The following is a 24,445-nucleotide window of genomic DNA, read 5'->3' on the forward strand; positions in this document are numbered from 1 at the left end:
GCGGGGCGTCAGAGGCAGAGGGACCACAGCGTTTGCTAACGTTAGCTTCTTGTCTCATCTGGGGTCTGATAAAGTCATCAAAGTCAGTGTGCCCAACGCTATTTTCCGATAAACTGTAGCTGTCATATTTCACGGGACCCGCGTGAGTGCGGTTTTCATGTTCCAGTTTTTCAGCCTCAGAGGGGAGAGAGAGAGAGAGAGCGGCTGACTGTTCGAGTCGTGTATAATTACGACTTTATGACATTTCATAAATGGCTGATTGAGCGGCGGTGCGTCGCTGCTAAATGCACACAGCGAAAACCCTGCATGTGCACGTGTGATGTTGCTGTTGCGCGATGTAAATCATGCGGCGCCCGAGTGCATTTGACCGGCATAAAATCGGCATACGTCAGTCTGACCGGCAGGTCGCCGGTCATGGCCGATGACGTGAAAATTGGCCAATTCCGGTCACCGGCCGGTCAATCGGTGCTTCTCTACCCATGACGATTGTGATTGGTTTTAGAAATGCCAATAAACCAGACCACGTTTTTCTCTGATCACGGAATGCTAGTGGACTAGCCAGACCCTCCTCCGCTCCGCAGCATGTGGAGGATGGTCTGGCAAAGCGAGACTAATTGGAATAGAACACTATTATCCAACTAATAAATAGCTGCAGTCTTTCTGGTAACTATGCTTGCATTATGCTTCATTCATTGTTGCTAAATGTTTGTGGCCATGGCAACCCTGTTGTCAAGAACCAAATCAAAGCACCAAGAACATTTTTCAATCATATTTTCCAATGAGTTTGTCCCAAGAAGCCAGTCAGTTTACTTATGCTTCAGACAATACAAACAATGAGCAGGCAGTGGCCAATCTTCCAGACTGTGGAGGAAATGGGTCAAAACACTCCACTACTGTCGGACCATACCTAATGCTTGAAATACAAGTAAATGCCCTCTTTAAACAACACGCAGTACTATATTTGTAAAAATGTAGTTCTCCCTCATGAACTGCTGACAGATGCATGTATAGAAGAGAGCCTTCACAAAATAGACTTACTTCTACTACATGCAGAGAAATTATAAAACGACGTTATAACTGACAGCTCTTTCATTTGACCAATACCGAACGTTCACTTTCACAATTTAGTAGACGCTTTATATTTTGTTAAGGTGTATTTACAAAAATTAGTTTTCTGTGATCTAAAATGGTTTATTTCCATTTTAATTTCAATGGCAAAACACAAGGCTAAGCGGAGGAAAAATTGGGTTTCTGGCATTCTTTTGGTCAAACTCGGTGGTTATGAGTCACGTGTCCTCGAATGTGTCCTAGACACGCCATTACTCTCACTTGAAAGAGCACAATTCTGTATTTAGCTCCATCCATCAACAGTAGAAACTTAAAGACAAAAACTTGTGACAAAAAAACTCAAAGACTCAAAAGCCTGATTATGGGAGGAAACTTTTCATACATTTCATTCCTTTTTTTCAAAATGCACTTGCTTCATTGTCAAGTTCAAGTTCAGTATGGAGGCCTTGAACAATGAGGGTTACTGTGAGTCAGTGGTATTAACTCTGTGTGCTGTACTCACTCTGAGCCCAGCGGTAGAGCTGCTCATAAGAGGTCTCCTGTAACACGGCCATCTGCTCCATGATCTCTAACCTGCAAAAAGCACACAAACCAAGAGCACATATTACATACCCATAACCTGCAGCATAGTGTCAGATCCCCGACGGTGACATAAATACCAGACTTGGATGGGTTTGTTTTTCCATTCAGGCTTAAAATGAATTTGACAACTAGAACAGCATGGCTGTAAACTACACTGTTGTTTCATTCTGTCAGAGGAAGAGGAGCACAGAGTAACACTATGGAGCGAGACGTGCACCTTACCCCGCAGTTTGCTGGTTGGTTCGCAAGAGGATTTTCACATCCTCGTGGATGTGCTTCACTCGGCTGAGAGCTTTGAAGAAATCCTGGGAAATTAAATGGCACATGAACATATTAGGAGCGATATGGGTTGCAGATTTGCAGAAGTCAATATACTTGTTTTTTTTTTAAGTCAAAAAACTAATTATAGCTTTGGTAAGGACAGCTTTTGGAACTGATCATGCAATATTGATAAACAAAAAAAAACTTGATTTTAAGCTTACAGGTGTGTGGTGCTATTTCACATGCTAAATTATATGCATATTTAAATCATTTTGTTTTGTTTTTAGCATGTATACCGTAGTAGGTGGTATATAGTATAAAGTCATATGGAGGATGGCAGGAAAAGGTAAAAAAATTAATTTTTTCAAAATCAGAAACTTTGGTTAATGGATGTGGAATATCTTGACCACATCTTACAACATATTAGATACTGTAGCAGCACTTTGGCAGAGTGAGAAGCTCAAACTCTTCAACTACAGGACACAGATAATGAGCCTCTCAAGCAAAAAACTACAGCTACAGATCGGCAAGACACTCATGTGTACCCGATATTGCCTCCTCCCATCCCGTGGGCGCAGATGGGAGGATTCTTTCATTGGCTAGTCTACATTATAATGGAGAATACCTCAGTAATGGGTGCATCCCGAGCCCCTCGCAGTGTGGACATCTCCTCATTAGACAGCTGGAACTTGGCAAGGAAAGCCTGAGCAACCTGAGCTCTCACCTCCAGGCGGTGACTGAGGGGAAATAGAGGTACATGTTGTCATTTGCCATTGTCGCACTTTAATGTCTTTATAGATAATTATTTTCTCCTCATAATGCTTTGTCATTTAGTTTCGGTTCAGTTCAGTTGGCCCTTTGCCTGTAATCACAATACAATTTGTTTTGTCTGTCTTCAAGGTTCAATCCTTGTGGATTTTTATCTCCCAAAAGCATCCAGATTATTCCTTCCATCTTTCATTGTTTTTTATCACTGTATTATGTCGCCCCCCCCTTGTGCTTTCTTACTGTGCAGATAAAAAGATCTGTCAGTGTGGAAAACTTGCACAAAGTATGTATGCTTTTATTAAACAAAAAAAAAAAAGTATGCATGTTGTCAACAAGCTGTAATGTTTGGAGTTCTACAGCAGATGGCAGTCAAACTCCTCACACACACGCACATAGCTTTGCTCACAGTGAGTCTCACACAGTCAGAGTGAGACAACAGGGTGGGACACAGAGTTAAGATATCACGTGCAGGAATAAATAACAGAGGAAGACAAGAGACACACAAAGAATACAGAGCCAGATACTGGCCAGGTTTTGTCACCATTGACAAAAGCAGAGCGATCACTATCAGGGTCACGATAAGTGTCTCAACACAACAGTGACCATGGCAACCGCCCCAGTCTGTCACGGGACAGCAGAACAACAGCGAGCACTCCCTCTGTCCCCATCTTTCCATCCAAACCGCCTCGTCTATAACCCCCCCCCTCCTGTATACGAAAACAAGGCTGGATCAGTAAATCACCAGGTTGTTGTGGTGGTGGAGGAGGAGGAGAAGAAGAACCCAACATTATCTGACCGTTGTCTCTCACGCGGCTATTACCAGAGTTCAGCCAGCTGAGAGTAAAGGGTTGTAAATCTGTTACAGGATCCTATGATTTACTATTTCTCTGTACAGATCGTGGAGCCTCACACGCAGAACCTCAAGGCATCTTTGCCCTTTATGTGTTTCGTGTGTTGAGATTGTGTCGCAACGCACAAAGGGGACAGCGTGGCTGGACCAGCGCCTTTAATTCCATGCACAGAGAGGCTTGGGAATTACGGCAACCCAGCTACTAGATTTAAAATTCTAAGTAGTGACAATAATTATTATAACTGTTTTGTTTTATCTACACAGCAGGCCTGTCTCTACTTTAAAAAAAAAAGGCTACACGCTTTCACTGTGAGATTGTCCAAAGCAATCTTTAAGTCTGTCACAAATATTTAAAATGATGGTCGGTTATTTAGGTAATATAAAACAGATCAAACACATATCATTTGTATTAAATTATACCCGTCACTGCCCAACCTTGCACACGTGAGTACAAAAACACACTGAAGTTCAAGACAGAGTAGAGGAAACTAATGAGAAAACCCACCATGCTGCTGAGAGATAAGTGAAAACACGAGGCACTTCAGTTACCTCATATTCTATCACATTAACAGTAATATATAAAAAATAAACTATGCTAATTCATTAAAATGAGTGAGGCATAAATTAGAGAAACTAATTCCATGTGAACATGCTTTTCTTCACACAATACCAGCGATAGTAATGTAACAACTGGCAACTCGTGTACAACGAGAAGCTACAAGAAAGGTGATTTTATCACTGATATGCAAATTTATGCAGCAAGCTTTTACAATAATGAGAAATGCACACATGCACAACATGGGATAAAAGGTCCCACATACATACCAGTTTTTTGGGAGATAAAAAATGAAGTGGCCATCTGATCCTTACAGCCATAAAAGCTTCATAAGCCTTATCTCATTATTCACATTTTACACGCCATAGCTTGGAATTTAATTCATGAAGCATTAAAGCCGCAGACTGCATTTCCACCAACAGTTGGTGCCTTCAAAGTCGGTCGTGTTCACTGTGTCTATGTAAGGAGTTGACTTGCATGACCCAGTGATATTGTATTCATGACTTAAATATTAAGATACACTTAAATATATGTCCAAAAGTTATATTTGAATATACATTATCAGTTACTTGACACTTGAAATGCCAAAAAACACAAAATCATTATCAAGTTTTAAAATTGGACCAAGGCAACGTCTGTGTTCATTGTCAGTCACCTTGCAACAGCTTTCTTACGGTTAAACCACTTGACCAGCGATTATATAATTCACTCAGCTCCTAGTCAGGATCGACAACAGTTCATTAACTGGCTCTGCCGGATATTCCGCCGGATGTCCCTCGCCATGCAAAACTGTTCGTTTTGGGAACAACTAACAACCGTCGCGCTAGCGAGCTACACGATGAAAATGGCAAGTTTTGAAGCAAATTTGGATCGCGCAACAAGAAAGGCCTGCTTGGTTCTTTCGGGGAATGACTGTAGAGATTTACAAAGAATGTGTTTACGGCATTTGCTCTCTAACTGGGACGTTTTGGGACAGATTGGCGGGGATTTGCTACGGACACAATACACACGGCGTTGCACTAGTAAGAGCAAATGAGGTTTAACCATGTGTCATGACCTGGCTCAAAGTGACGAAATGTGGAGAACACACACGTTTAAATGGATTTAAATAAACAGAGGTAAACATGCTATCAGTTTATCGGTAATGTGTGTAGTGTATGGATGTGTGTAGGTGTAGCAATGTTAGAACGCAAAAGTAACTCAACCCAAAGTCCAAACAAACCAAGCAACCTTGAGGAGGGAGAGCCGTCACACATGTATCCAGCTGATTTAAATGGCTCACGTTACGGTATTGTGTCAACAGTTAACTTCATTTAATATTGTATGTGGCGTTCTCTTTTGCGGGGTGCAAATGTTTCACCAAAACAAGTTCCTTCCGAAGTCCATTTAGCAGATCCAATGTCTTTGCCTCCGGAGCTTAGCTCCGGCCAAGACGATTGTGATTGATTTAAAGAAATGGGAACAACCCACAGTGATTTTTTTTTTCTCCTATCCCAGAATGTATGTGTGGTGGGGCCAGACCTTACTCCACAGCGCTGTGGAGATAGATATCTGGCAATGCGAGACTACTCTGCTCCAATGTCAGAAATATGAACTCGGGAGTTTCATTTCAAGGCAGCAATTGTTCCCAATCCCTTGTTCATTAGTGTTTCTATCCATTGCCGTGTTGCGAACGAAAGCACCAGCAGAGAAAACATGTCAAACAGATTCACCCCTGGAAGATAAGAAATGCCTCCAATTTCTCAAGCTCAGGCCAAAAGTGACAGACCTGTTCCTCCAAGATGTTAATCACAACAAAAGACATAGGTTGCGAAGCCTGTACGAGGTTAGGAGAGGGGTACCGTGGGAGCTGTAGCCGAGCAAAGGAGAGCAAGGGAACGGTGGTGGTGGAGCAGCAGCAGGATCGTTTTCTACAGCGCTGTCAGGACATGACACATTCTTCTCCAGACTGTAATTAACAAATACCAGAGAGAGGAAACATCCTTGAGTGAATCTGCAGTGTCCCACTGGCACGTATGTAGAGACTCTGGGCTAGTGGTTCAAAGGATGAACTCAATACGTATGCTTTTCTGCAAAGTAAAATTAGATCCAGGTTACATAATGTTATATGATGGGATGAAAACAAGTTACAATGTTTCTCTTTAGGTCCGTGTGTGTTTGTGTGTGTGTGTGTGTGTGTGTGTGTGTGTGTGTGTGTGTGTGTGTGTGTGTGTGTGTGTGTGTGCGTGTGTGTGCGTGTGTGTGTGTGTGCGTGTGCGCGCTCAGATTTCTCAAGCAGGCCAATTGATTTTGTCTGTTCAAGCACAGAAATCGTTTAGGCAATATAACGCAGCACAATCTCATAAACAGCTTTGTCAAAACTGAAACACTGAAATTACCAAAGCCTATTTAATAACCTCACAGAGCTGAGCTGATGGTGCAGCACCAAGTTTATAAAAACTTGATCAGTGAAAAACATTTAAATTTCATTTATTTTCTAAATTACACATTTGATTTCTTTAGATTTACAAGACATGTCTGAATGATAATCACACAGAATGAATAAGAAGAAGATCAACTGTTCTCTGTAACAAGCGAATGTCTAAACCCTCTCAGAAGTTGGAAACCGTGTGTGTTGATCATCCATTAAAGTCTATTAGTGGTCATTTCAAAGGCTTGCGTGGAAATGTGGCATCCACAAAGCTGTTAGTTAGCCACACGCCAATGACCACAGTCCCATCAGACAATACAAAGGCACATTCACAGCCATACCCTCATTAACAGCCTGCTGAGCCTTAATAAGGCTCAAGTGTCATATTACCCAGGTTGTCATTTTCACTTTGATGTCCCTGATCGTTCTCTCGGGGGTTTCAGAGCTCCTGATTTAGTAATGACATACACAGAAGTCATACTTAAACATTTGCTTTGTTTTCAGGAACAAAATGGTCTCACTAAAACACACACACTCATCATATGCTGTAGGAATTACTGTGGCAAACGAGTGGCTGCTAGGGATGGGGGGGTATCGATACAGCATAGTATCGCGATCATTTCCGCTGCGATACTGTATTGATACACGGACGCCAAGGATCGGTCTTTTATTATATAAAGTGCACATGAGAATTTAACTTTTTGGGAGTAGAATAATAAAACAAATTGCTTTTCCAGTTCACTAGATGGGGCAGTTGAGTTTCTAGTCAAACAGAGAAATTTACCTTTTTAGATAAAACAGATGTTGACAAAGTTATTCTTCGGGGACTTAGTTTGACTTAGGAAAAAATGTTATAAACTGCAATGTAGGGACGGCCTCTAGCTCACCCAGTAAGAGTGTTCGCACCATGTTCGACCTGCTGCCCTTTGCTGCGTGTCGTCCCCCATCTCTCTCCCCCTTTCCTGTCTACCCACTGTCACTGTACAATAAAGAGAAAAGCCCCCAAAAAAATAATCTTGAAAAAAATAAAGTAAAATAAATAAATAAAAACCATTTAAAAATTTAAATGTATCGCAGATTATTGCAATATGTTTAAATATATCGCAATAATATCATATTGGGACATAAGTATCGTGATAATACCGTATCATGGGGGTGATTCCCACCCCTAGTGGCTGCGACAAGCCAAAAAGCAAAGCGGTTATCTCTTAGTTGTGGTTACTACATGTATCTACATTGCTCTATGGCATGCAACCAAGTAGGCCTACTGTAGCTGCCTGAGTGGTTCAGTAATAGCTGGAGAACTAAACCAACAGAGCGGCCCCTTCAGCTCGGGCTGCTGCTGAGGCCATACAGTATACAGAAACATCCATTTGGGAGACGTCTCAACTTGTTCAGCAGATAACATGTCACGCTAATGCAAAGATCACACAGTGCAGGGCAGCTGGGTAGCGTTACGTTTCATTATGGAACAACACACAACGCCTATTTACTGCTCTTGCTGACAGCGTCTTTGAACAGGACCAGCCCAAAACAAAAGAGCAGCACGCCTTAAAGCCTGCAGACAAACACAGCTCGTCCATTCTCACTGGCCCGCCTCTCCCACCTTTGCTCCTGCACACTGTAAGCAATGGTTCCTTTCTGTTTCATTAGAGCTGACAAATGACACAGTGCCACTGGCAGATAAGATAGCAAACAGTCCAGGACAGGCCAGCTCTGTCGGGTAAATACACATCAGGAGCTTCTGCAGAGCACAAAATATCAGATTATACTGCTATAATAAGGGTTAGGGCTGCATGATACTGTATATCCTTTTTTTTTTTTCATTGTCATCGCGATATCAACTGGCGCAATAAACACATCGCAAAAAGCGATCGCGAAAGACAATGACACAATTTACATTTTTTTCAATGTTCAAATTGTTCAATTAAAGAATGTTGGAGGTTATTTGGTTTTGTTCGTTTTAAATTCGACAAGCAATTTGTTATATTTTAGCAGAATACTGAAAGCAGCAGAAATGCAGAACGGAGTACATTTTGATATCCGTTTATTTACCGCAAGTAATATCGTCATCGCGATATTCAACAGCATTATCGCATATTTTCCTCATATCGTGCAGCACTAATAAGGGTCAATAGGAGAAACGTACAAAAAACAACACAACAAAAAGACAGTGGCCTGGGACTGCAGAGGATTGTGTGACCTGGAATAGATGTGACCGAGAAAACTGGAGTGGTGTGGTGCAGTGGGCTGACTGGTGGGTGGCTGAAGGAGGACAGCTTGACTGCACACGTCCCCTGGCAGCTCTTCTGAGACACAATCGCTAAAGACAAGGTCAAAGCCCAGCGTGCAGACTCTATCCCATCTGGCTGTGGGGTCATTGTAGTTCTGCGAATGAAAATGTCATGCAAATGGACAAGCAGTTCCCAACGGGACCAACGGCACTCGGAAGGGCATTCAAGTAGAACCTCTGACATTCAACAAGAAACCCTTCGCAAAAGCGACATGTTTATGTCATATTTTAACGCATTCATTGTGTCAGCACGGTTTCACCGGTGGCTTTGTCCCTGCTGGTGTCTTTCACTGCTCTCAGATTCGGAGCCCCTCCCCTCCTGTGTCACCTTTACGTCAAGGAGGTCCTGCAGCTGTGCCAGCGGAGCATGGAATTGCCTCGGTACATCACAGCTGTAAGCAGTGTCTTTTGCCAGAAATCTACATTATCGTTGCCCGCGCCTCTATGTCTACTCACACGGTCGCTGAGCGCTAAGGTCACAGCCGCCACAAAATTCTAATAAACCCCCAACCAACCCCCAACCCCTCAGCTATCAGCCAACAGGAGAAGGGTTTTCAAATTCCCTGTCAACACTCTGCCCAGCCTAACTCATAGATTAATGATGCCTAGATTAATTTTATTGGCAGGCTTTCAACCAAAAAAAAAAAAAGATACCCGAGATGCACTGTCTGACTCCACTCGTGACTCTATGCCATGGTGCACTGTACTGGACCTGCATATCTGATGGCTCTTAATAAGTGTTGTCAGCAAATCTCAATGCAAATGCTCAAATACAGGAACAGTGTGATGGGCTGCTCTCCAGCTGTAATAGCCTGGCTTCAATGAGATAAGGAGCAACGCAGGGTAAACAAGAACTACTTTGATGTGTATCTCAGGGCCAGACATCACAGGACATGACAAATAAAACAAATAGAGCTTCATTAATGATGAGTGCTGCCCTCCTTATGCAAATAGACAACTGCAGGAGAAATATTCATCAAGCTCATGAATCATTCATCCCTCATCAAAAATAAAGACGTGCGTGACAGCCCCTCCTGTCCTGCACCATATCGCGCTAACTTTTGACACTAAAGAGAAGCAGCATTTCACAGACTAGAAATGTTCTCTTCAACGTATTAAGGCGCTGACACACCGAACCGATAATCGGCCGTTGGACAGTCTGGCGAGGTCAGTGACTCGAGTCTGTGTGGTGTGTTCCGTGCCGTCGTCCGTCCGAGGGGCCGTCGGCCTTCATTTTGGCCGATTTGACATGTATAATCAGCGGGACGGGCACTGCCGGCAGTCGGACTCAAATGACCCATCTGATTGGTGGAGTGCTAACCCGGAAACGGGGAGCGGAATGAGCGTGACTAGAGTCTCTCAAAATCTGACGAAAATCTTTTAAACTGACCTTTGTTGATCTGAAATGAAGACAGATTCAGCAACTGTGCGGCCTATTTCTCGCTTAAAATGTTTTCAGAAACACGTTTCGATCGTATTCTGAACAAGCCGCCATGACAGTCTGTCTTTGAATTTCCAGAGAAACCAGACCCACGTGACGCGTTCGTCCAATCAACTGCTGGTTTTCATTTTTTGGGGCGACAATACTTTTGTCGTCGGCAGGAATACTTTTTCCTGCCGACGTTTGGCCATGGGCTCTGTGTGTCTGGGCCTTTAGTGTTCAAACTTGGTGGGTCATGTCTTTATTTGTTTCAAATGATCATTATATCATTTTGAGTGTAATGGTATGGCTCTAATTAAATGGGAACCACACACACACACACACTTTTGTTGACAACTGCCAGTGGCAACTCATTTACTACTTTACTCCTTTAAAACAAGACAGTGCTAGCACATCAAGCAAGGTCCTACTTTCCAAACAGCATGTGTGCAATAAACGCTTATCACCATGTCGTTCCTGTAGTGTGCCATGATTGATTTGTCTGGAAACTTAAATAGAAAAAGAGGACATTTCTGTGCGAAGGGAAATGAGACCACAGAGAGAGTGAACTGACTGTGTCTAGCTTTGGACTGATGACGATGCCTATCACTGACGCGTGTGATAGGTTTCCAAAATGACTTCTAGCCTCAGAACTGATAACGGGAGGGAAAAAAATGGCAGTGCCAGATTTCGTTGAAATTTCTGCAGATATTTTAAAATAAACTAGCCGGCTTATCTTTCACTGACATTTTAGTTGAAATGTTCAGGGCGTCAGCCTCATCCTATGGTTTCATTTTACATTTTCCTTACAATCAGATCAGAAACGTGTGCTTGCTGTGATAGATTAAGAAAAAGGCTGAGTCCCTCGGATAATTCCCATATCAACAGCTGTTTGAAAGTGAAAAATGCAACAAAACGTGCTCAATGTAATCCATCATAACAGCCCTACAATAAACAGTGCCAGGTTCAGTTTTTGTTAAAACTACTACTGAAGTTCTTGGGAGTGCTCACAGAGCAATTTGAGGCTGTACATTATGAACGTGTAGAGCACTTGACTGCATAATAGTAAAAGAAAAAACAGATTTATGAAGCAAAATATCAGAAAACAAATGTACAATATGATGCAATCCAATACAAAAAAATACCAAACTACTGCCTCAAACGTTACAGTAGAGCTGAATTTACTTGCTGACGCACTGTCTGCCACAATCAAACAATTAAAAGAGCGAGTTCCCCAAAGGTAGTAATAATTACTGCACATTGGATTACATTACATTGCACAGAAGTTTCTACTTTTCTGGTCACTCTGTGTATCAGACTCGTGTAGCGAGTTGAAGTTGACAGCTCCCTGATGACTTTGTTTTACAGTCGATTTTTACTTTTTGTTTTATCTTTTCATATGCTTCTCTTAATCTAAAACAGAACAATGCATTAACAAAATTGTATGAAATAAGTTTGTAGGGAAAAAGAAGAAGAATCCGCGCCAGGGTTGAAGGGGGGGGGGGGGGGTCAGGGTGGGCGATTTTCATTTACATATTGACATGGATTTTGGTCGACGTACCAAGGTCTGTAGGAGTATCACGGGTACTCAACCAAAAAAAGACCGATTTGTATAACAAACCATTGTTAAAGAAAGCAGAATCCATTCTGTCTGACAGCAGACACTATTTACTATTTATTATTATTATTATTATTATTATTATTATTATTATTATTATTATTATTATTATATGTTGTTGATCGATTGGTCTTTTGTGATTACTGTTGTCCCTGCTGCAAAACCAATTGGCCTCTCTGGGAACAAATAAAGTTCTACTTGACTTATAGGCAAACAAAGGCAAAAGGCAGCTGGATTTGCTGTTTTCGCCACTGATTCATTATGTCTATCTTAGTTCAAATATACATACAGTGCTCAGCATAGGTGAATACACCCATGCTAAAGTTGACTAAAAAGAGAAAAAAAGAAGAAGAAAAAAAATCATCCTTTGGAAATTGATCTTAATGCCTTAATTTAAAAAAAAAAAATAATAATAAAATGAGGAAAAATCCAACCTTTAAGGACACCAATTTCCTTTGTGAATGAATAATGTATCGTAAATAAATAAATGTTCTTCCTTAAAATACAGGGGGCATAAGTAAGTCCACCCCTATGTTAAATTCCCATAGAGGCAGGCAGATTTGTATTTTTAAAGGCCAGTTATTTCATGGATCCAGGATACTATGATCCTGATAAAGTTCCCTTGGCCTTTGGAATTAAAATAGCCCCACGTCTAGTAATAGACCGATTTTATTGGCTGGCTGATATATCGGGCCGATATTTGCGTTTTTACGTGCATCGGCCAATACGCAGCTGCTGCGTTTGCCGAAACGTGTTGACAAAGGACATTTTGTGATGACCTGATTATATCTGTCTTATAATATGTCAGCAAGCAATGCATCATCAAGGCGGTGTTGTAGATGTTGATGAAAGCCTTTTACCCTTGCACAGTTAACCATATGCAGGGCACCCATCCATATGATGCACATTGCACACATAATTTGGGTGACATGAATGTAAGATGATTGCAGAAGTGACACTGATCTGTGTTTTTGTTGATTATTTTTAAAGAAATGGCAGAGCAGATTCCGAAAACAAATCCAGTGCGGCAGGGTTTACATTTTTATGATGTAAATTGATGGGGCAAAAGCAGTATTGGCTCCAAATATCGGCGGCCCGTATTGGTCATCGGCTAAGGCTGATGAAAAAAAAAATATATATTCGCTATCGGCACTAAAAGTTCCATATTGGTCGATCCCTACCCACATCATCACATCCCCTTCACCATACCTAGAGATTGGAATGGGGTACTTTCCATAAAATCACATCTCAATGCAAATCAAACCAGCTATTAGGCTAACTGAAATAAAACCATGCCAGTCTCTAGGTATGGTGAAGGGTATGTGATGATGTTGGGGGGGGGGGGGCTATTTTAATTCCAAAGGCCAAGGGAACTTTATCAGGATGCATAGTATCCTGGATCCATGAAATAACTGGCCTTTAAAAATACAAATCTGCCTGCCTCTATGGGAATTTAACATAGGGGTGGACTGACTTATGCCCCCTGTATTTTAAGGAAGAACATTTATTTATTTACGATACATTATTCATTCACAAAGAAAATTGGTGTCCTTAAAGGTTGGATTTTTCCTATTTTTTTTTTTAATTAAGGCATTAAGATCAATTTCCTAAAGATGATTTTTTTTTTTTTTCCTCTTTTTAGTCAACTTTAGCATGGGTGTATTCACTTATGCTGAGCACTGTATGTCAGGTTATAAGGTTAACCCTGGGCAGTAACACATGCACACATACATCCCCACATATGCAAACACACACACAACTCACTTTTCTCCCTGCAGCTTGTTGGTTTTTACTATGAGGTCTTGAGTTTGCTCCTTCGCAGCCTGTTGAAGAAAAGTTGCTGTGTTTTTAAAAGATGGCTTACAAACATTGTTCTCAAAAGAAATGTAATAAATCTGTCATATGACGTGTCAGATTGATGTTTCACATTTGATACACACCATACACAAATATATACATAATATATGCTGTGATGAAGAGTCTAGCTTCAGTATATCATCATATGTACAGAAGAATTTTCAAACAACAGGCAGAGATGATATACCGTACCTTTAATCTATTGGTCATTTCTTCACAACATGTGCTCATGGCCTGGACATCCTCATGAACACTTTCAAGCTCCTATGGAGAACACAAAGTCACAGTTACAACAGCAACGAGGCAGATGCAACTCCGTTCACACATGCAAAGTCAAACGAGTGCCAAAACTGTTAAAAAGTAGCCTGCTTTAATCACAGGTTTTCAGATTCTCCATTACAGTTGTTGGTCTTGTGATGATGCTGCCAAAACATTCTCAAAAAATCTTAAACATTAAACCTAAAACTCCATGTCACTCCCTAAACATTAAACTGCACTTCCTAAATTGGATCTGCGGTTATACAACACTATCACACCTGTGTCTCCGGGAACTGAAAACCTTTTTAATCTAATCACCAAACACCCGCCCGCCCGCCCACCCTGTCTTATAATATGCCCGCCCGCCCGCCTGCCTGCCCGCCTGCCTGCCTGCCCGCCCGCACTGAGGAGGTAAGGGATGTGTGTATGTTTTTATGTTTATATGTGTGGATGTGTGTATGATTTCTGTAATATGTTCACAGCTCTGGGGAAGAAGCTGCTCCAGAGTCTATTTGTGCGTGTGCTGGGGGTTCTCAGTCTACCTGAGGGGAGGGTGGTGAACAGGGAGTGTCCGGGGTGTGAGGTGTCCTGCCTGATGTTTGTGTTGTTGACCCCATATTGCAAAAATAGAGATTTCCATGTCTTTTTGACTATAAAACAGGTCGGGGTGCTGTATAAATACCGTGAAAGTATCAAAATGCTGAAATCCACAGAGAAATGCACAAAGTTCGTGTTCAGAAACTGTGCCTTTAAACGAGCAGTCGGGACTCTGTGAAGTTGTGTCACAACCATATTATAGATAGAAAGTGTCGCTACAATGCCGTTACGGTCATTCCCTGGCTGCAGTGACAATGCAAGGACTCCAAGATCGCAGATGCGGAAGACCTGAAAACACTGATCAATCAGAGCAGACTGGGCTTTTTTTTGGAGGGGGACTTAAAGAGACAGGAGCTACAACGGAGCGTTTCAGACATAGGGGGAACACAGGTATATTCAGACAGGCAGTATGAGAAAAAGAATGTTTTTGGACATTAAAGCATGTAACCACGTTCTAGTAGAAACCCAAAATACAAGTATGAACCTGAAATGAGCAGAATATGGGACCTTTAACAATTTGGATGTGAAACTACATAACAGCCTGAATGAGAGAACAGTTGTTAACCCACCTCGTCTTTAAAAAGGAATCACTGCACAGTAGGGCTGGGCAATATATCGATATTATATCGATATCGTGATATGAGACTAGATATCGTCTTAGATTTTGGATATCGTAATATGGCATAAGTGTTGTCTTTTCCTGGTTTTAAAGGCTGCATTACAGTAAAGTGATGTCATTTTCTGAACTTACCAGACTGCTGTAACTGTTCTATTATTTGCCTTTACCCACATAGTCATTAGATCCACATTACTGATGATTATTTATCTAAAATCTAAGTGTGAAGATATTTTTGTGAAAGTACCAATAGTCAACACTACAATATCGTTGCGGTATCGATATCGAGGTATTTGATCAAAAATATCGTGATATTTCATTTTCTCCATATCGCCCAGCCCTACTGCACAGGCGCTTTAGCTGGTTAAAAGGAGTTATTTAAGGTGTAAGGGTAATAAACTGTATTTTATTGCAAATCTCTATGTTACCTCTTTTACGTCCTTAAATATTCGTGCAAACTCCTCGTTGATCGAAAGGCTTCGTCTCTCAATGTCACCGCGAAGATTTCTCCTCGTGCGCAAACTGTTTTCAGTGAAGAACACAGAGAGCGCCTTCAGAGCCTCCAGCATCTCCTGAAAGCACATATACCGATATCATGTTAGTTGGGTGTTGTGACAAATATTGCATCACTGAGAATACGTTAGCCTTGTACACAAACCTGCGCGGAACAAGCTGCATCAATCACTGTCAGAATACGTTTCCCTTCGTTAACGTGGATTCATGTTAAACCTTCAGTACCTCGGATTGGGAAACTGATTGTGATGGGGCTACAAGCTAGGCCACGACACACACGTTTATACAGTCTATACTAGGCGTTGTTGGTGAGGAACTGTATCATTTCCTCCAAACATTTCTCCCTGTGTGGTTGACAACAACAACATCACCTAAGAACAGAATTATGTTCAGTTGTGACGCGACTAGCTTGCATTTTCAGCTAACGTTAATGTTGGCTGGCTAGCCAGAAGCTAAACTCTTCCATCTTACCTTGTCATTGTCAAGCCTCGTCTCCAGTATTTTGTTAAGCTTCCTTGACAGCGGGTTATTGGGTTGTTGAGAAGCCGCATTTGTGTTCGGTGTTACAGTGGAGCTATCAGTTGAAATTTCTACTTTAGTATCAGCCATTGTACACAAACACCTCCACGTCAACTTTCGGGAAAATGTTTTGGTCCGTTTGAAATTAACGTCCGGTGGGCGTGTAGATATATGGAGGAGAACGATAGGTTCCGCTACGCGGGTATATTTTATTTTTTGTTAAAATACGTTGTTTACTAAAGAGGTGATGTCATCAAGGCCTGATGACGACAATGACGGCAATGTTATCATGCAAATATAATATTTCTTCCCCTTTAGGCTTTCTCGATCCTTGAAGAAGCTGTGTTATTATATTATTCTGGAGTTTTAATGTCATATGCTTTAACGTTACAAGGTAGAGCGGTGGAGTTATGAGGCTCATTTAGCCAGTTCATTAGGTCAGTATCTGAGTCAGATTAACTTTTAGAGATAAGATAAACAAGACCATAATTTAAAGAGGGGATGTTTTAAAGTGAGAGAGAAAGAGCAATGCTGCGTTAAAATGCGGTTGGAAATATGTAAATAAATTATTATAATAATTGTTATATCAATAAATAAGTCAGATCAAATTAATGATGTAAAAGTTTACAGTAAACCAACCTGATAGTAGGCTATGGTGCTAATATGACTTGATTTATTAATAAACCGCAGATATATTATAATTACTATCAGTTTATAAAGGGCAAAGTACACACAGGCCGTACAGTAGTTAATAGTAGTGTTAATATATCAGGCTTAATATCGGATTGTGCTGCTTTAAAATCACCTGATACTTCCAAACTATTTCTTTAGTTGTATTTATTAATCGACAGAACACATTGACTCCAAAAGGTAACATGTTAAAGTGAGAACACTTATTTTCAACACTGTCTCAAGAAGTTATAAATACCAAGGCAGACTCAACATGCAACATACATAAAACAAAAAAAATGAAGAAACGTTTAAAACCATAATTATACCAAATGTAAGATATGTATTAATAATGATAATTACCATATTCTACTATACTACACTAATACCTTCATCACTCACTTTCCCAACTTTGATCGCTACAACAACGCCATTGACTTGCACTATATTTGTATTTATATTTAAATCTTTAATCTCTGATATTGCACTATACCTTCCCTCTCTTCAATTGTTATTGTATATTTCTTGTCAATTTGTAAATTCTATTGTATTGTTATACTGTGTTTTTTTAAAAATATTTCTTACTATCCTTTCTGTTTTTATTCTTTATGTGTTAAGTGAGTGTTGTACTTTGAGAGCGAAGATTAACCAGAGTTTGTTGGCGCAAACCTGGCCAATAAAGCTGATTCTGATTCTGACGTTTACTGGATTAGATTCAGAATTGTTATTTCCAAGTCTGATGCAGTTTACGTGGCGTCCTTGAATGCATCAGGAGCATACATGTAGGGAATGATAGCAGGCCTAGCGGTGAGTCCAGCCCCTGGATGGGGATTTGTGTGATTGATGGTCACCTCCCGGGATTGTTTCATGGACACGCCCCCTCCCCGCCCCTCTCTCTCTCTCTCTCTCTCTCTCTCTCTCTCTCTGAGCAGGAATGTGGAAACAGGAGTCCAGTCAGTGAGCGCTGCACGTTTCTCCACAGCACAGGAGTGAATAATTGATCTGTGCCTCGGCCAAATATATTGATGAGGAAGAAGTGATTTGTGAACGGATTCTGCGGTCACTTTTGGGATTTACGTTCTTTGCTCGAACGAATGATTTCTTTTCTTTTCTTTTTTTTCTCCTCGACTGAAGAAAAGTTTGATTTGAGACCCAACACAGCTGGAGTCAGCAGATGGAAATAAGCTCTCAGTGTCCACCGAGCGCACCTTATTCCGGAGCTCTCCCAACATGTAAGCTTATTTCTTCCTCTTTTATTTCGTCCTTTTTCTTTGCCTTGTTGTCCTGATTCACATTCCTACAGTGTGAGCACTGCGATAATACAGCGTGTTCCTTGAGGTCACCCCTAACGAAAAATCACTATATGTTCCTAGTAGCTGCTCCTGCAGGGACTTTCTACTGTCTTTCCTCAACCAAATGTCCAGTTTCCATTGCGTCTGTGGTACTTAATGGCTATTTCATATGGCATTATAGTTCTATAACAGGTTGCGTTGTTTGTAGTTCTGCTGTGATGTGTATATGATATTATAAAGTTTATAATAGGAATGCTAAATCACAGTAACCATACCTAATAATACTAGTTGTTCCAATAATAGCCTACCTGTAGGGGTATTCTAGTTGTTATGCATATCCACTGCAGCCTCAAACGTGCTGAATTATGTATGTGAACTAACAGCTAGGATTGTTAATTATTTCTCAACATTCCTATATGTTGATGAACGAAATGCTTAAAGAAATAAGTAAGATGTATGAAATGTATGCCTGAGTTTGATCATTTTTGGATTGTGTTTGCTAATTTGTTAAGTGTATATATCTGCTTACCTCGTGGTTTAGGGAAAAGTGCTTTAGCCTGCAGGGGAAAAAAGATCTAACAAACTAATGAGTAATACTCTCTACTTGGATTCTTTCATATCTGTGTTTATAGCTGCACTTATAATGACTGCGGAACAGGTTTTTGGGTTTTCAGCTTATCCAGCTGTGGCTTTTCATGTTATTCCAAAAGCCAACAACTTGTTCCCACAGATGACTTTTCTGTCTTCTGTTTGTCTTCCTCCTGACAGGGACCCGGAGTCACTGAGAAGGTGAAGGCTGCTGGTGTTAAATGCTCACTGCCAGGCTTCCCACAACACACTGACTGCTCAAATAACTGCTGTTAGTTCAGTGACTGTGTGAACCGTTCGCAGACTGTTTACCATGGCTTCTAGTCTGACATGTACGGGTGTTATCTGGGCCCTGCTGTCCCTGCTGTGTGCCGCTGCCTCCTGCGTTGGCTTCTTCATGCCCTACTGGCTGCTGGGGACACAGATGGACAAGCCAGTGTCCTTTGGCACGTTCAGGCGCTGCTCCTACCCAGTGAGGGACGAGGAGAAGCAAGCCACGGTGATGCTGGAGCAGTGCGGGCGCTACGCTTCCTTCAACGGCATCCCGAGTCTGGAGTGGAGGATCTGCACAGTGGTGACGGGCGTGGGATGTGGCCTCCTCCTGCTGGTGGCCCTCACAGCTCTCATGGGCTGCTGCATCTCTGACCTCATCTCGCGTACAATCGGCCGGGTGGCCGGCGGCATCCAGTTTGTTGGAGGTGAGTTTACGTCTCTGTGATTTGTTTGTGTTTGTGTCTGCAGTGGGTAGTTCTGTTCTGACTGAGGGGGATGCAGAGCAGAGGTTGTTTGGATGGTTTGCTTTGTACTGAAAGACTACAGGAAGACGACAGGTTTTAATTTAACTCCGAAGATATCGATTTTGTATAGAGAACTGGGAGGTTTTAATGGTTGTAATTAACTTCTCATAAAATTTGTTTTGAACTCTCTGACGGGAGTGCAGCAAGATCACATTGGTGAGGGAACAATGAGGCATAGAAGTCTTGATAACCATGAAAACGTCACCTCTGGCCAACTTTTCTTTGCCAACAAACCTGCTGTCGGCCCAGAAAAGCTGTTGTTTCCATAGATACCCGGCTCCACAAGAAATTAAAAGTGTCCCAGTGAGATGTGGTCATGTAATTCGGTTAATAGTCTGGATCAACACAAGTACATTTCCACACAATAAAGCCCGACATGTCAGGCGTTGTCCCACACCTTCCTCTCTCTGTGTGTCGCTGTTCTCAAAATCCCTCCGCTACGGGAAACAACAACAACCTTCGAGCTAGCAAGCTACACGCTGAAAATGGCAAGTTTTAAAGAAAATTTGGATTGTCCAACGAGGCAGGCCTGACGCCAAATGTTCTTTCAGGGAATCATTGTAAAGATTTACAAAGAATATGTTTACGGCCTTTACTCTCTAACTGGGACGTTTTGGGACCAATTGGTGGGATTGCTGTGGACGAAATACACACGGAGATACACTGCAAGAGCCAATGAGGTTTAACCATAGACTGTTAATATTAATGGACAACGCAGCCGGTTTGGCGAAGTGCTGCAAATGCGGAAGTGCCTTAAACCTGCATTCTATCTGAATTCCAGCAGGGGGAGACACGTGCGGTTGCAAAAAGGAGGTCGGTTTCTGTAGAAGTCTATGAGAAAGTGACCCACTTCTCACTTGATTTATTACCTCAGTAAACATTTTCATAATGAGTTTATGGTCGCAATCGCTAGTTTTAAGTCTTCTGCAACACAGAATGATGTTCATTTTTTGAATTATGGTCTCGTTGATTTTAAAATCAGCGATAAAGCGAGGGTGTCTGTCCACTCCCTATTCAGCCCCATTGTACCGAATTTGGTTGCAGTTCCACCAGAGTTCCACTGGGGGTGATCGCGGTCCAGTTCAAAATGAATGGGACTCTATGGAGCTAGACGGCTAAATTTGTCTCTTTCGCCTGATTGTCGTTGAGAAATCTCAGATCTGATTGTAGTTTTTGCAAGTTCAACATGGCTTATAGGTCGAAAGTTGAATGAACGAGTACTTATGTCCTTTCGATTTCTTACAGGTTGAGTCGTTGTTGCCCATAACACGCTAGCATTCTGCTAATGAATGCTGATTGGTCAGTGAAGGACTGATTATGATCGGAGATCCCGCTTGACGGCATCCGAAGCAGAACCAGAATGTCAGAGTGAATATTTCCGCGTGGTCTTTAAAACATTAGCAAACCTCTTTCTAGCACGTGTATTAACAGGGAGAGTCTAATCTGTCAGCTGTGTTGTATTAACAGGGAGAGTCTAACCTGTCAGCTGTGTTGTATTAACAGGGAGAGTCTAACCTGTCAGCTGTGTTGTATTAACAGGGAGAGTCTAATCTGTCAGCTGTGTTGTATTAACAGGGAGAGTCTAACCTGTCAGCTGTGTTGTATTAACAGGGAGAGTCTAACCTGTCAGCTGTGTTGTATTAACAGGGAGAGTCTAACCTGTCAGCTGTGTTGTATTAACAGGGAGAGTCTAACCTGTCAGCTGTGTTGTATTAACAGGGAGAGTCTAACCTGTCAGCTGTGTTGTATTAACAGGGAGAGTCTAATCTGTCAGCTGTGTTGTATTAACAGGGAGAGTCTAACCTGTCAGCTGTGTTGTATTAACAGGGAGAGTCTAACCTGTCAGCTGTGTTGTATTAACAGGGAGAGTCTAACCTGTCAGCTGTGTTGTATTAACAGGGAGAGTCTAACCTGTCAGCTGTGTTGTATTAACAGGGAGAGTCTAACCTGTCAGCTGTATTGTATTAACAGGGAGAGTCTAACCTGTCAGCTGTGTTGTATTAACAGGGAGAGCCTAACCTGTCAGCTGTGTTGTCGATGCCTCGAGAGAACAAAGGAAGCGACTCAGAGCTTGCCGTAAAGCAGTATCTCTGGCCGTATATGTGTATGACGTCATTGACATTTTAAAAGGCTTTTTAGAACAAAAAAGCTACTTTAAAAAAATCTAACCCAGCAGTGTGTATGTTCTTAGCCTCCCCTTTCGAATGCAACATTCAAATTACTAGACAAAAAATGATATCCTGAGAAAAGTGGATTTTGAGGGGTATAGCTCCATAGAGTCCCATTCATTCCGCACTGGCCTGTGAGCGCCCCCTATATGGAACTCTGGTGGAACTGCAACCAGTTCAGAAGGAACGGGAGAGTGGAACTTCTTCCCTTATTAGAAATTCTTTGGCTGCGCCCGTAACGGCAAACCATTAATATACAGTCTATGGGTTTAACCATGTATCCAACTGATTTAAATAGCTCACCTTACTGTATTGTGTGAACAGTTAACTTCATTTAATATTGTATGTGGCGTTTTCTTTTGAGGGATGCAAATGTTCCACCAAAACAAGTTCCTTCCCGAGACTATTTAGCAGAGCCACCGTCGCTGCGTCCGGAACTTAGCGCCGCCCACGACGATTGTGATTGGTGTAAAGAAATGCAAACAACCCAGAGAGTTTTTTTCTCCTACTTTTTACTCCACAGCGCTGTGGAGATAGGTCTGGCAACGCGAGACTACTAATGACGTCGTTTTACTTTACATTTCTTAACTCATGACTGCAGTTTAAAAGCAACACACACAATTCTGCACATTGCTGTACTGGATGGAGTGAATATTTGAAAGAACGTTTCAATAAATTGATTTGATTTTATGAGTTGTGTTGGTGCCAAAGGTGTGGCTTTAGCCCCATTTTAAAAAGCTTGGATTGGGCGCACTTATTGTAAACATCGGTGGAGCGTATAGTTTGATGAAGAACACTTTTCCTTTTCTTAATACCTTCCTGTGTTTTACTATATGTGCTGCATATTTTGGCATCAATTCATATATTTTGTGTTTAGTTTGGCTGATGAAATGATGGAAAATTGAGCTTCATTTGGGCTGCCCAAAATATATCTGTGATTTTGTGCTCTGGTTTTGATCCACAATGCCCCCCTTAGAGTTGAAAGGAAACCCACGCCCTTTCTATTTCTCTTTGCAAAAATAGAGTCCTGTCCACGCTGCAGCTCTGGCCATGGAAATGTCTTTCTGTCTGTCTGTCTGTTTGTTTGTTTGTTTGATTGCAGTAAGTGGACACAGCTCCACACGGCACCAGCTTTAAGTGTACCGTTGGTTTTGCACATGTGTTGTCCGGGGCACGAGGTCTGAGGGAATGCTTCCACTGAAGTAACAAGTTTCTCTGCCCTAGTTTAAGAAGCTGCAGTGCTCCAGCCCTCTCATTAACTCCAAAACGTTTGCTCGCATACTGTGGCTCACCACTCTGCTATTTACAATCCCCATCACTTCAGTGTGGCTTTAAAAAGTTATGTGACAGAAAAACAGGTTGCAGGCAGATTTGACAGAGCTGCAGAGCTACACAGGACCACCATAACGTGCCACGTCCTAGTTCTTAGCTACTTAGGAACATCAGTATTAATGATGTATAATATGGAGGATGATTAAGGTGAAGGCTGGTTGGCTTATTCAGAAATGTGCACTTTCATGTAAGGGGAGCTCATTTTAAGCTCACAGCAGCCCCATACATACAGTATTACAGCAAACTGCTATTTTTGGTTATAGGATTAAAAAAAAATCCCTGTCTGTCTTTCTTGCGATTTCTCTCTTTCGTAGACTCACACATGCAGACACACATGAATTTAGATGGAGGGAGAGCGAAGGAAGGCGGGGTACAATACAAGGGGCGCCGCTCAGTTCTCTTAAACTTGAATGCTGGTGAGCCAAAGGGCATATTTCTCAGAAGGTCTAATTGGAAGTGACACAATTGGGAAGCTCAGTGGGCTGCTCCATGTATTGTCTTCAATCACTTACAAAGAGTGTAGAAATGTGGAGGCGGGCAGGGTAAATTGGGAGTGAGAAGGGAGAAAGGAAAAATACCTGATGATTGAAACATTCAGCATTCACTTCTTATTAACCAAGAACCTCGCTGAGAAATAAAGAGCCGCAGGGGGAAAACCAGAATGTGTGCCGAGAGATATGATCAAATCTCAGCGATTAGTGGGAGCAGTGAGAGGGAATAAATGAGGCAAACAGTTGGTGAGGCAACGCATTTGAAATCACCAGATGCAAAGGAGCCTCATGGTTCACTGTCTGATGCCAGTGTCTTCCTCCTATTGTGTTTCCTCTGCTCCTTTTGTAGGCCACTAATGAAGAGTATCTTACCAGGGAGGCCAGGGCCTCTGGGCTGCCACGAGTAAAACATCCACTTTATATCCCCCTGTAATTTATCTCAATCCCAAGCAATAGATTGATGTTGATAGGATTTATCAGGGCTTTAACTCATTAGCTGCAGCCCTGACTGAAGGAATACCTTTTAACAATAACTATTATTGTTCCTAGTGTTGTTGCTTGCCTCTTATAATGCTTTTTTCTTCCAAGTTCACTATGGGCAAGTTGTTCCAGAGTTGGTTAATTGCTGATGGCAAAGGCCCATATTTCCTCTACAGGCCAGAGAGTCTGAGTATGAGACTATGAGACTGTTCTGGCACATAAATCAAAGACCTGAGAGCTCTGTGCTGCTTACATTAAACAACTGCCTGTACTGTAGTTTCTTGTCTTAGTTATGCAGCGGTGATGACTCCAAACCACTGTTTCGCAGACATGAAAAGATTCTTGACTTGGATTTGGTTGTTAGGGATTTTGTCCCCCCCCCCCCCCCCCCCTGCAGAGCCTCGCCTTGTCTTTGGGTTCCTCAAGCAGAGCTGTGCACAGT

General features: G+C 41.9%; 2 protein-coding genes across 3 annotated transcripts in view; one reads left to right on the top strand and one right to left on the bottom strand.

The window, feature by feature from the left end:
- The window catches only part of cog6 (component of oligomeric golgi complex 6), a 33,222-nt gene extending 16,877 nt beyond the window's left edge, over positions 1-16,345 (bottom strand). For both annotated transcript variants that reach the window (XM_078245762.1, XM_078245761.1), the window contains exons 1-7: positions 16,139-16,345; positions 15,583-15,726; positions 13,876-13,947; positions 13,591-13,649; positions 2,537-2,648; positions 1,873-1,955; positions 1,571-1,641 (exon numbers count right to left, since the gene is read on the bottom strand). In XM_078245762.1, coding sequence (XP_078101888.1) covers positions 1,571-1,641; positions 1,873-1,955; positions 2,537-2,648; positions 13,591-13,649; positions 13,876-13,947; positions 15,583-15,726; positions 16,139-16,276 — 679 coding nt within the window. In that variant the 5' untranslated portion in view covers positions 16,277-16,345. The remainder of the gene's footprint in view (positions 1-1,570; positions 1,642-1,872; positions 1,956-2,536; positions 2,649-13,590; positions 13,650-13,875; positions 13,948-15,582; positions 15,727-16,138) is intronic.
- Positions 16,346-17,776: 1,431 nt separating this feature from the next.
- Positions 17,777-24,445, top strand: part of LOC144515165 (LHFPL tetraspan subfamily member 6 protein) — a 62,121-nt gene continuing 55,452 nt past the window's right edge. The window contains exons 1-2 of the mRNA XM_078245764.1: positions 17,777-18,087; positions 18,916-19,433. Of these exons, the coding sequence (XP_078101890.1) occupies positions 19,049-19,433 (385 nt within the window). The 5' untranslated portion in view covers positions 17,777-18,087; positions 18,916-19,048. The remainder of the gene's footprint in view (positions 18,088-18,915; positions 19,434-24,445) is intronic.

This window comes from Sander vitreus, chromosome 3 (genome assembly GCF_031162955.1).
Source record: "Sander vitreus isolate 19-12246 chromosome 3, sanVit1, whole genome shotgun sequence".
Classification (NCBI taxonomy): Eukaryota; Metazoa; Chordata; class Actinopteri; order Perciformes; family Percidae; genus Sander; species Sander vitreus.